This window comes from Phalangium opilio, unplaced genomic scaffold (genome assembly GCF_054372755.1).
Source record: "Phalangium opilio isolate 3A_F unplaced genomic scaffold, DU_Popi_V2 ptg000059l_1, whole genome shotgun sequence".
In the NCBI taxonomy this organism is placed as follows: domain Eukaryota; kingdom Metazoa; phylum Arthropoda; class Arachnida; order Opiliones; family Phalangiidae; genus Phalangium; species Phalangium opilio.
Window position 1 is genome coordinate 2,055,603 of NW_028324176.1, and position 13,550 is coordinate 2,069,152.

General features: G+C 37.5%; 1 protein-coding gene across 1 annotated transcript; it reads right to left on the reverse strand.

The window, feature by feature from the left end:
* Positions 1-9,233: 9,233 nt before the first annotated feature.
* Positions 9,234-10,648, reverse strand: LOC149667309 (uncharacterized). The gene is made up of 4 exons (XM_089841411.1): positions 9,875-10,648; positions 9,682-9,810; positions 9,571-9,600; positions 9,234-9,498 (listed from the first exon to the last, which is right to left on the reverse strand). The coding sequence occupies exons 1-4, from the start codon at positions 10,027-10,029 to the stop codon at positions 9,351-9,353; spliced, it is 462 nt and encodes a 153-aa protein (XP_089697537.1). The 5' UTR covers positions 10,030-10,648; the 3' UTR covers positions 9,234-9,350.
* Positions 10,649-13,550: the final 2,902 nt, after the last annotated feature.

Genomic DNA, 13,550 nt, shown 5'->3' on the forward strand with positions numbered 1-13,550 from the left:
AAAATGAAAAACTAAAATCATTGAACAAAGTGCTGCTTGAGGAAAATGTGATATTTAAAAGTATTTTACAAAACTGCAAAGACTTAGAGAAAGCAAATACAGAGCTGATAAAAGAAATTAAAGAAGTCAGAGTTAATAGTTCAGCTTATAAAAACAACATTAATCTTTTAGAACAGAAGTTAAAGGAGAAACACAGATTTTCCTTAAAGAAAGTATCTGATTCTCCCGCAATGTTACAGTTCTACACTGGATGCAGTGGTACAGAGGTCTTTGAAGATTTGTATGCCCTAGTTGAACCTGATTTAAAAGACTTAAAATTGTATAACGGAGCCAAGGGCTATAAAAGGAAATTTGAAAGAGGGCAAGGTAAAACTATCGGACGCCCGATGCAAATACACTTCAAAGATCAACTTTTCTTAGTGCTATGTAGGCTAAGAGTTGGACTTCTCGAAGAGGATTTAGCTTATCGTTTTCACATTGCACAAAGTACTTTGTCAAATATTTGTACAACTTGGATAGAATTGTCAGAGAAACGCTTAACTCAGTTTCATATATGGCCATCGCGACAAGCTATTGATAGATTCATGCCAGACGAGTTTAAATCCAAATTTCCTACCGTTCGCATTGTTTTGGATGCAACTGAACTGTTCATCCAAAAACCCAATGATTTCATAACACAAAGCGATTGTTGGTCTTCGTACAAAACCCACAATACGGCTATAGGTCTCATTGGTGTAACTCCGAATGGTTTCATAAGCTTTGTGTCTGACTTAGTGCCAGGTCGAATGTCAGATGTTGAACTAACCCAAGATTCGGGAGTCGTGAAACTTTTAGAAGCTGGAGATTCAGTTATGGCCGATCGGGGTTTCCTGATAGCAGATTTGCTCAAAGCCAAAGGTGTAAAATTAAACATGCCTCCCTTTCTAAACAACAAAGCCCAACTCTCTGAGGAGGAAGAATCTTATACCAGGGAGATAGCGAGTGGTCGAATCCATGTAGAACGAGTCATTAGAGGAGTCAAGGAATATAACATACTAAGAACAATTTTTCCTAACTCTATGCACAACCAGTTAAACAAAATATGGAAAATTTGTACTTATTTAGTAAACTTTTGCAATGAACCGTTGTTAAACAGAAAAATAACAGAGTAGTTATCATCTGAAATTCTTAAGTTAAAATTTAATTTTCAGAAATAAAAATTCACTGTTTTTATATTTTCAAAAATATCACAAGACCTTTTAATATGAAAATTGCATTTTTAAATGACAAAAATGTTTTTTTTAACATCACATTAGCTTTTCTAGGAATGATATACCATGATAAATATAAAATTTTAACCATTTTTGAACAATTTTATCATTAAAGAACTTCTCATCAAATTTAATACGTTGGCAAAATGGCTTTTCGTCTCCACAATCTACTAGTAAATTACACCACTTAAGACCTGTTAACCCAAGCTGACCTTGTATTTAATAATGAAAGTTATGGTTCGGGTCTAAGAAAATTTCTCCGTTTTCATCTTCCTTTAAAAACTTGCTCGTTGGTTCTTTCTTCTGTATAGCTTCTTCGATGTTTATTGACTGTTCCTTACATTTTGCCAATGTCTTGATTTCTAAAAGGCTATAGCCTACGTTTTCTTGTAGCACCAACCTGTCAGGGGATGCTCCCAACATTGGTAACGAAGGATTAATGCATAAACCAACTGCGAAGGTTTTCACTCCTGGACGCAATAATTCATACTTTTCTGTAGCAATGTTTTCATTTTTCAACCCCTCTTGCACCTATTTATTTTTAGACAGATCAGCTCCGTTAAAAATTGTTTTTAGAAAATAGTCATTGACTTCTTTCTGCCGTTTGCAAATTAAACCAAACTTCGATGCAGTGATTCTGAATTTCCGCTCACTCTTCCATAGGAGGCAATTTGACTGGTCTCTAGTTTCTACCTCTAGATTTATTGCACAATCTGAAGTCAATTTCAAGGTATCTGGTGTTTTCAGAATAGATATACGAAGCAGTTCTTTCATTTCATCTTCTATTTCTACGAGTGCAATCGGAAGTGAAGTACGAGCATTCATAACTACATTTATTGCCAATTCGGTTGTAGTATTAGTTTCTGGGTCAGCTAATGTTTTTGGATATGGTGTAAAATTGTTTTCCTCTTGAATAAGGCAAAACAATTCGCGGCGTTTACCAGCTTTCAATCGTTCAGTGAGTGACTTAATCCTAGCAGACATATTCTTGACATCTTCGCCAGTTCCTATGTCATCCAAAGCACTGTAGTTTTGCTGGTTCTGTTGCCTTTCTTGCAGAACTTTGCTAGCTTTGCCAGGTGTATGCTTCACAAAATCCAATTCAGTAAAAGATCTTGAGAGTTTCCTATTTTGAGAAGAGACACTCCAAGCTCTAGTCTTTTCAGTGCAAGCGAAGTCGTCAGGAATAAAGGTTTTATCTGATCTAATACAGTCCAAAATGAACCATTATACGGAACCCACATGTTTACACACACCACCACAACCTGCTTTACAAGCACACCAGGCTACGTTAACTTGTCCACTAACATTCAGCTTTTTTGCCACATCATACTTGGATGATATCGTAAATGAAGCTTCAACTTTAGCTTTTATAAATATGCTAAAGCCATCTGAAACTTTTTCTCTTGGGTTTATAAATACTTCATTCACTTTATGTGCTTTAAACATCCGATAGCCGAGTGTTGAGTGTTTTTTAGCTAAAGAATCACAATGATGCTTGGTAATGACAGTTTCATTAAACGTTTTTGGTACAAATTTTAACTGTTTTGTCCAGTTCCCTTTTGGTACACTAAATTTCTTATTTACAGCAGAGATGGTGCAGCCAGTATAAGGATCCAAGATGGCGGCCACTCAAGGTCGAGGGGGCGGGTTTTCCCGTTCTCCTCACTTTATCTGTCAAAATTTGATTGATTGATTGTATAGGCTTATAACAAAAGATGATTTTGTAGGAATAAAGACCATAATATAAAGTGAAAATTATTATTGACAAATTTATTCCAAACGTAATAAAACTAATTGCAATTAACATACACAAAAAAAAAATGTCTGCAGACAAAACCCCAATTAATTAAATTACAGAAATTATATATATATACAACTTTACAAATTAAAATTTACTTAAGATAACCGTAAGGGGTTGTGGTGTAATCTGGGAAAACTCTTACTTTATCGACGACGGCTTGATATGTTTTAGTTTGATCAATAGTAATTAAAGTGTGATTAGGTAAACGTCGGATTTGAGGGCCAATGGGTACTTGTACCGAGTTCATTTCTGGTTTACCATCGTTGTTTACGCCTAACAACTTTTTCATTATATCGAAATTTACATGGTTTTCTGTTGACGAATTTAAATAAAATCCTTTAACTTTAATTATGTTAGTGATTTTTTCTGTTGCGGGGTCGTAAATATTCATGGAGTAATTTTTTGCTCCTGCGCTTCCAAACTCACAAATATAGGCGTCTTTGCCGTATGGTTCTAGCTCATTCTTTAACTCACCAAGATAATCTCCTGTGGGTAGTATAGGGGCCTCCACCTGGCGAGAGGTAGATAAGGCTGTCCGTATCCATATAAAAACATAAGTCTCCCACCATCTCGAGATGTTTTAAAAGATGAAGGCGTGCCATAGTCGTAGTATAGCACGCTATAACTACGTTTGTATGTTTGTGAGCTATCTCGTTTTCTGCAATGTCAGTTGATTTGACTAGAATAGTATCATCGTTTAATGTCAGTAGACTTTTAACCTCTTTGTCTGGGTTAAGAAGTAGTTCGTACAGGGTTTTTGCGTCTTTTATTATATCTGTTGAGGTGTGTCTCGTGTTTTGTCCAAACTTCCCCCAAAAAGAGTTCAGCATGAGTTTACTAAGGCATCTTAAGCCTTCATTCTTTTCTATTTTATTTATGTCTAAATAGATCCCCTCGACTTCTTTGTAATTTTTGATGTAGTTTTCTTTATCCTCTTGGGTGACGCAATCAGCAGGGAATCCGCTAGCAAGGGTTTTATATTCAAGGAAGGCGTTTACATAGTCTTTAAAAAGCCCGCCTTGTTTGGTCTTGGGATCGTATTGGGTTATTTTGTACGACCAGGCTTCATACATTCGAGTGATTTTGTATCCTCGCTCCACGGCGTACCTCAACTCATCGGTTACCCACGTGCCCCGCAGTTCTCTTTGATCGGGTGTGTGGGTGCAGTCCCCCAGGAATTGAGTTTTGCAACAGGTGTAACAAAGGGGAAAGGTTAACTTCCCGTTTATCCTAGCTGGCAAAACCGGATGTATCAGGTTTTGAGCCGGAAGTACGTCGCATTTAAGAAGCCCATCGAATGAGAAGATGTCGGGAAAATTATCTAGAATAATTTTAGGATGTCCGATAGGAATTTTTCCCGTTTTGTTGACGAAAGGGTACAGGCTAGTGAAATCCACGTAGTGCATTTTTTCTGTACCCGTTGTTTTATGATACAGTTTGTTGGCGCTGCAACGTCCCCCGAAGAAAGCGTCGCGAGGGTTCAGTCTTTTGGATGTTTTAACGCGGATGTCGTTCCGTTTTAAAAATTCATTAATTCCAGGGTTATTTGTTTTGTCTTGTTCCCATTCACACTCCCATTTGACATTGACTGTATATCCCAGGGCCTCTAGTTTGCTAATTTTCTTCTCAGTTCTCGTGTATCTTGTGTTTAACGTTTCAGTAGGGTCACCATGTAACATCTTGTTTCTATTGATGGGAAAGTGTATTTTGCATCCATGATAATAGCATCCCATATATTCGAACACTTCTTTGTTGATTGAACAATAGCCGTCTACCTTTAGGGTTTGGATTTTAACCTCTTTGCCCCTAAAAGAAGATTGAATAGAAATATTTCTCTCGTGAGAGGTCCATTCAAGCCATTCAATGGCGCCTAAAGACTGGTTCTCACCAAGTCTGTAATAGTTTGTTGGGATGATGCTAATGGTGTTCGATTTGAGATAATTTTTTCGATACACATAGGAACAGACCCCTGGGAGGGTGACTGATCCACAATTAAATGGGTCTACGCTCGTAACTTTTAGTAGGAGGGACCGAAAAGTTAAACATCCTAAAAATAGGAGTAGAGTGTCGTTTTCGCAATAATAATAAAGCTCATTTAAAAAATTAAAGCCTTTGCCCTTACTGACTTCTGAGGTATGCCATTTCATAAAGGAGTCCAAGTTTTTCCTGGTAAAGTACTGACAACCATATGCTTCTGTAGGTGGTAAAGTATTTTCTAACACGTAGTTAGTCTCCTCCTGTCTGTCAATATCGAACGCGTGATCCACTACGTTGAAAAGAAAATGGGGAAAGTACCCCTTGGCGGCGTTAGGGAGGCCGAAAGTAGCTGGAAACTTAGATAAAGCGACGGGAATAAAATTGTACGAATCGAGGAATAATAGATTCGATAGCTTCATCTCTAAAATGCGCGTACCGTTAATTTTCAATGATTCAGGTACAAATTTCTCGTCTCTGTTAATTATTTCCCTAATTAATAGCTGGTTGTCATAATTGCTGCCAAAATGCGATAATACAATGACTTTCTTCACGTCGAATAAGCTGACTAAGTAGTCTAGGAACGCAGCTATAGGTTTTCCACCAGTGAAATGTTGTTTGCGAGGTCCAAATTGGTTGCATTTGATGCAATTAAAATCTAGGGATTGTTCTTCTATACAATCTTCGCAAACAGAGATACTGACGCATAAGATAGCTTGATGTTCATACGCCCCTAGCTTCTCTTGACATATTTTTGTTTGTATACATTCCACATCAAAGAAAACATACATTAGTTCCGGTATATTACGACGAGGTTTTTTCGAGGGGATAGCGCTGGGGTTTTTGTCCTTTATCACTTGAATGTAGCATAAATGATCGCTGGGTTGATGTTTTCCACATACTTGACAATACATTTCTCCACATGTATGGTTAGTCTTGCGGTTTGCGAAATCTATTGTTTTAAAACAATTTTTACAAAGGTAGAGCCTCTCACAAAGAGGTTTTTTGTTACCTGCTGGGATCAAATGACTGTTATAACAGTCGTCGCCCCAGAATTTTAGTAAGCATGACCCACATGTTTTTTCACGGCCATGACAAATAGTGGGACGCATACATTTAAAGCACCAGTCGTTGCATTTATGAGATTGAATACGCCAGTAGGGAGTGAGACACTTCTCGCAAAAGTACTCGTGACTAAACAATGGTTTTAAATTGGTAATTACATTGTAGTGATTATTTTCGTTAAGTAGAAAGAGGCGTGGTCTGGTGTCTGTAGGGTCGTTTTCGCCCAATATTAAAATGGGTACCCTATTTTCGAATTTATAGACAAAGATGGAGTAAGCCGATAAATAAACTTTAAATTTCTGAAAAGAATCGGGGGTACCACATTCGTCTAGGGCGACTCCCGCCTTTTCACATAGCTCTAAAGCCGCTGTTTTTTGCAACGTGTTTCCGGTGGTTATTTTGGATATGGTCATGTAATGGGTTTTGGCCTCTTTGTTGTTTTTGTTGTTCATGTAGTCACGATGCGAAATAGCTACACAAAGACTTCGGGCCAAACAGAGATTATCGGTACTCGTAATCCGACGTATTCCACGCCTATCTTTAGAGAAAATATTGAAGGGTTTAAGATGACGACGACTTGATCGGCCGTATCCTTCGGGAATTCTCACTATATGGAATATTATTTTTATGGGACCTTGAAAAAAATGTTCAATTTCGTCGTCGTAAAGCAGTTCGGCTAGTTGGTCAAAGAGAATAGAGGGATCTACTTGGTCTAGTCTTTTAAAGGATAATTCTAATTCAGACCTGCAATTTATACCTAAGCTTCTCAATGTTATTTGGACATAATCTGTTGCTCTGTACTCATTTAGCACGTGCTCTGTAATACTACTTATACTGTCAACGGGGTCATCAGTGATGTTTAGAACTAATTCTCTACCATACATATTAAACTGTTCATAGAATTTTTCGCTCTGTTCCAAGGAGGGACATCCTGAATAGGTGAAGGGGGGTAGCCGCCACCCCACTGATCGTACATATTGGCCTCGGCTTCTTCCGAGTCCATGAGAGATTCCTTTTCACTGGGTAGGTAGTCGGAGAAGTTCAGAGATAGGTACTCAAAAGGGTCGTTTTGTTGACATTCCTGATTCAAAAATGCCGCCATCTCTATATCGTATTGTGGATTGTTGAAATCTGCTATTAAGGATTCTTCCTGGTTAGTGGGTAGTAATTCATTCCGGCGTCTTTCTATGCGATCGGCGTAAGAAATATTTATAGGTCTAGGAATTAAGTTACTTAAGTGGTTTAGTTGGTCAATTGTATCGCAGTCTTCCGGTGTTCTAGGGACGGTTCTCATGTATTCAATGACATCAAGGAATGTCTGAATTATATTTAAACCTCCATTCGTAATAAAAGTGGGTAAACTTGAGGGTACATTGGCAGGGTCGATGTGTAAATAGGCACATAGGAAAAAATAAAACTTGTATAGTGAAGTTAGGGGCCAAGGCCTATTTACAGCTAATTCATCTAAATTCCAGCGAAGTGATTCAGGATCCATCTTGATGTTACGAGATCTAAAGTACGAATGCGATATTCTGATTTTTTCTCGCGTTATTTTATACTAAATTTCTCTAGGCTTATTAACAGGGGGGGATGGAAGGTTACCTAAGCTTCTATTGGCCAATGGTACGTTGACCTTCCGGACGTGTTTAAACACGTCTACTATTGTTTGTCAATCAACAATAGGTGACATAAGATTGACATCCAGGTGGCAGATGGTAACAAAAGGATGAGTCGTCAATAGATTTGGTAATTCAACAAAAGGATTGTAACAAAAGAGATGATGCGTCATTCCATTAGCGGGGTTTTTACGACATTACGTGAAGATGTATTGTTAAGAAAATATTTCTTCAATCAATCAAAGATTGACAGGTCTATTAATAGATAAATAGGTCAAGTTTACTATTGTATAATTTATTTACTCGTAAGTCGTTATGGAGTCAAGTACACAAAGGCAGTCGAGAATTCGTTAGATCTTGGAGATTAATCCTCAAAAACTACTTATTGTATTATTTATTTTATTGATTTTGGGGGTGCTGGAATTCCTTAATCTGTGGTTTCAGAACTTTGACATAAAAATACGCCTACAGTCTAACAATGGAACAGTTAAGGACAATAGATATTTCGCAATAGCTACGTAAGAAATTTTGTATAAAAACCCCTGATTCAATTGAGTAGAGCATCATTATTCGAGAAGATCCTAAACCTGCGAGATGGAAAATCAAGAAGCTCCCAAAAGGAAGATAGGTGTAACTAACGAACGTAAAATTAACGGCAGATTCCATATATCTAAAGAGTTGTTCTTAACAACTGGATTCGTGAACGGAACCCTGGATCCTGAGGTTCGTCTATGCCGAAAGCACTCGGTAAAAAGCTTAGCCATTTCTACGGAAACCTGGGAAAAGCTGATGCCGCGCTTACCCGTTTTAGCGGGCTGGACTGCCGCCCATGAAGCCAACAATTTCGAAATCGTTTTAAACGATACCCCTAATGAAAAGACAACAGTTGTGGCGTACCATAACACATGCCATATTAAAGACTTAATAAGGGAGGACTCTATTGTTTTGACCAGTATGGAAACAGCGGCATTGAACCGCGTTTCAGGAGCTGTAAAGGAGCATCTCGTCAAGATAAATAACCATGCAATTGTGTTTACACACATGGCGGATATCATTATAGAAATTTATAATGATATTTATGACAATTTATACGGAGACCCCGATCATATATCTTGCTTAGATGACCAACCTGAAAAATTCGACGCTGTGGTGGGATATTTCACCAACTTTATAACGTCATACCAGGTCGTGACGAAATTCAACAATGTTCTACAAGAAGAAAATCTTGAAAATTATTTTTATAATTATAATTTATGTTCTGTAATTTCTGGTCAAATAACTTATTTAAAAACACGCATGCATTTACTAACTCATTTTTAATTTTATTTGTATTTAATTTTATAAGTTTTATGTTTAAAATAAATTGAATTGAACTAAAAAACTGTTATATTTTATATAGCTAATACTAAGCATATCTTTTTTTCTTCTACTGTTTAAGCCTATGAAATTAGAGTTTAGAAAAATAAACTAAACTTTGAAGGTAAAAATATAAGCTTAATTTAAATAAAGAGAAGTATATAAAGTCAAATCAGAATTTATTTTTTTTAAAAAAATTTACAATTTTTTTTTTTAAAAAAAATTTACAAAAAAAAAAAGATTTTTTTTTTACATTTTTTTTTAAACCGTCCACCCCCCGCCACCTCACGGCCGGATGAGGATCTGCACTAGTGCCGAGAACCCATGGAATAGTACGTCATCCCAGTTCTCGAACACTAGTGCAGCAGGCGCCGGCACCTCCAAAAAACGTACCCGGCGGTACAATGCCAACTGCCCTAGCTCGAGGGTTACACTAAGGAAGAGAGAGAGAGTAAAATTAGTTATTACTTGTTAATATTATGTATAAGAAATGTATTTAGCTTACCGGAACCCTCGGCAGTTAAAGGCCAGGAGGCTGTAACAAAAATTATAAAATTTGGTTTAAAAATTTGGTTTAAAATTTTTTACGGAATAAAAACCTTTTAAAAATACTTACTCATCAGGGATAAAAATCGAATGATTATAAATGACCTGCCGAACTTGGTTCAGCAGGTCATTTAAATAATCGGCATCCCCAATGACCTCCGAAAGTACCACCAGGTACAGTTGGATTTGGTAAACGAGGCTACGAATAAATAGAAATTATAATTTCGCGTTATATTACCCCAAAGATAAAAGGTATCACTTACAAGTCACTATTGACATTTAAGTCAGCCTCTCCCGGCCGAGGCATGGCTTGCCATGGATAGTATATGGCCGGGAGAGGTTGGTAATAGTGTTGAGGTTCGGGCGTCGGTGGCGGGGTGGGCGGGAGTGACGGGCTAGTCGGTGGGGTTGGTGGCATGGGCGGCGGCGGCGGCGGTGATGGGGTTGGCGGGCGCCGTTGTGGCCCCACAACGCAGTGCGGCCGGCGTTGAGGGGCATCTGGGGTCCCGGAAAGGGACGACTCCGACGAGTCGGAATATTCACAGGGAGAGTACGGGGTGTCTACCCCGTACACATAACTATAGAGAGAGATTTTTTAGGTCTTCTCTCTTTAAAAAACTAAGTTTTTAAAAAGTTTTTTTCTTACCTAGTTGAAGAAAGATCCATTGGTTGTTGGTGGTCCATAGCTGATTCGAAAGAAAGTGATGTCTTTGGGGTCTGAACCTAGACCTTTTATACCTTTTGCTATGGTCAGGGCGTGTTCGAGATCAAACAAGTGACTCCAAGATGGTTAGCATGTACAAGGGTAAAAATTTTCGCGGGCAAATTGGTCCGAAGCCATGTCATTGGACAAAAAAAAGTTTCTTCAAGTATCTCTCCTTTTAAGGAGATTTTGAAAAATTCCCCTCAGCATTTCTTTAGTTGTCAAGCTTCTTTGGTATTTACCATCTCGTATAGTGACAGATCATGTTAAAGGCTTATAGAAGATACCATAGTGAAAGGCAAGATGATGTCAACGCGTTTGTGGTGTTGGCCTACCCGCGCTTCCCCGCGAGCCGTTTGGGGGCGCCTCCGACCGCGTTTAGGGGGGTGGGGGGGGGGTCGCGAACCACGCGCGCGCGTTTTAATTAATCGTGTTTAAGTATGAATGATAATTACAAATTAGTTTCATTCAAGTATTAGTCATGATACCATTCACTACACCTGGAAACTTAATTATTTTTGGTCCTTCAGGATCAGGCAAAACAGTTTTATGTAAAAGGATAATAGAAAACAAAGATAAAATGTTTCAACCTAAAGTTGATTTAGTTGTTTGGCATTATAGTATATATCAGAATGGTTACGATGAATTAAAAGAAATGGGTGTAATTTTGCGTCAAGGTTTACCCGACGTCACTATATACGATGGTACTCAAACAACATTAATCGTATTAGATGATCTCATGTTAGAAAATAAAAATAATATTTTATCAGAAATATTTACTAAACAATCGCATCATAGGAAATTATTCGTAATTACCCTTTTACAAAATATATTTGAAAAAAACTTGAGAACAGCTTCCTTAAACGCTCATTACATGATTCTTACGAAAACAGTAAGAGATCTTATGCAATTAGTGGCCCTTTCTAAACAATTAGCACCCAACAACTCTAAATTTATAGTAGAATGTTATTTGGACGCGACAGAAAAACTGCACGGGTATTTACTTTGCGATTTAACCCAAAAATGTCATTCCGATTTAAGGTTTAGAACAAATATTTTACCGGGAGAACAAATAGTCATCTATACTCCCAAGAAGAAAACTATATAATTAATTAACATTTCCAAAATTCAATCATTCTTTACGATGTCGCCAAAGAGAAAGGTCAAGAAAACATCGGGGAATAAAAAGAAAAAAAGTTTAGCTGCTAAAAATATCAATTTAATAGCCGCTTTGGGGCAATTAAAAAAACCACAAAGATTAGCTATTCTTAAAAATTCTAATAGAGAAATTAATGATTCAATTAGCGAGTGTTGTCATAACGCCTTACAAGGCGCCATCAATTTGAAACCAGACGTTTATAATAAACTGTGTAAGCATAAGAAACATATTCGTAAAATTGCTTGCAAAAATACACATTGGAAAGACAAAAGAGCTATTTTATCTAAACAAACCGGAAGTGGTTTTTTTAGCGTCCTTTTTCCAGTAATTTCGAGCCTTTTAGGCGGTTTATTTGCAAAATGAATAAACAGTTAGTTTACGCTAATAAAATGACCTTAGTGCCTTTGGAACAACAGCAACAACAACAACACGAACAAAGTCCTAACCCACCACCACCACGTCAATTAATAACTACAACAAACAATGATATTTCAAAAAACAATGCTGTGTTATCAGAGTTGGATAAAGAGATGAATCTAATTATCTCAAATCCCACTTTAGATGAAAGAACCAAATGGGTTTTTACGAAGAAGCCTTGAAACGATACCAGGGCATCTTGAAACCCCGCCCATCGAATAAACACGACACCTGGATTAATATGTTTCCACTGAAATATAGGGGAGCAGCGAAAAAGATATTTGATCATTTGACAAGTAACTCCCATAGTATACGTTGGGATGATGCGGGGGTTCTTTATGTGAATGACCTTAAGATCCCTGATTCTGATATAGTTCAACTAGTATATTTTACTATACAACCTATGCTCTTCAACAAATACGGGGTAACTCGTTCGCTTATGGGGATTCCCCCTACGGGATGGACAGAATTTGAACCTTTTGTTCAAAACTTTCTACCTCCTAAAAGTAAATCAAAGACTCTCTCAGCACAGCCCTCATCAATCAAGACATCGCCTCTCTCCGTACCCTTAAAAAATAGGCTTCGACCACGATCGTATTTAAGAGCGAAGAAGAGATTAACTTTTGACAATAAAGCCAGCCCCTTAATATTAAAGAAACAACCTTTTAATACCAAGGGTACAGTATGGGAGGTCTATCGCAGCTCCAAAAAGAGGAAATCTTAAAGGACACTTATCTCAACAGCAAACACAGGTCAGGGTTCACGGGTTTAGCCCCCTTCTACAAGGCGGTTCAACATCTTGACATTTCGAGATGCGATGTCAAAGCCTTTCTTGAAGCCACTGACGTTTACACACTACATAAAACTGCTAGAAATAAATTCAAAAGACGTAAAATCCCTGTATTTAACATCTCGGATAGAGTCGAAGTTGATCTAGCTGACTTGGGGTCAATCGCCAAGCACAACGATAACTACAGATACCTTATGGTAGGCATTGATTGCTTTTCCCGAAAAGCTTTTGTGGTACCCATGAAAAGAAAACACGCTGCCGAAGCTACGAAAGCTCTCGAAATAATCATCGAACAAAGCAAACCTAAAGCCATCTGGTCCGATTTAGGAAAAGAATTTATTAATTCAAGTACGCAAAAACTTCTAAAGAAAAATAAAATCAAATACGGTTCTATGACGTCAGAAAAATTCCACTGTCCTTTTGTAGAAAGATTAATTAAAACTTTAAAACATCGAATATTCAAAATGTTGACTCATTTCAATTCTCATAGATATATAGATCATTTCAATTCTCATAGATATATAGATCATTTGCCAGACATAGTTAAAGGCTACAATGCCTCTTATCACTCAGTAATAAAAATGGCACCCGATAATGTTTCCCCATCTAACGTTCTGGAAGTCTACAAAAACATTTACAAGCCTGAATTGAGTAAAAAGCCTACTAAAAAAGATGTCAAATTTCGTGTTGGTGATTTTGTAAGAATAAGTAAGCTTAAACCAGAATTTTCTAAAGGTTATGAACATAATTTCTCGACGGAAGTATTTGTCATTTCCTCTATTCTGAGTTTCAGAAAACCAGTGTTATATCGTCTGAAAGATTTGGACGACAAGCATATAAGCGGGTTGTTTTACTCGGATCAGCTCATTC

Bases quoted from the DNA above. Each gene is read 5' to 3' on its own strand.
- LOC149667309 (XM_089841411.1), bottom strand. From the start codon at position 10,029: ATGCCACCAACCCCACCGACTAGCCCGTCACTCCCGCCCACCCCGCCA. The intron at 9,811-9,874 runs GTAAGTGATACC...ATTTATTCGTAG, and splicing joins TTAAATGTCAATAGTGACTT to CCTCGTTTACCAAATCCAAC. The intron at 9,601-9,681 runs GTAAGTATTTTT...TTTTTGTTACAG, and splicing joins TCGATTTTTATCCCTGATGA to CCTCCTGGCCTTTAACTGCC.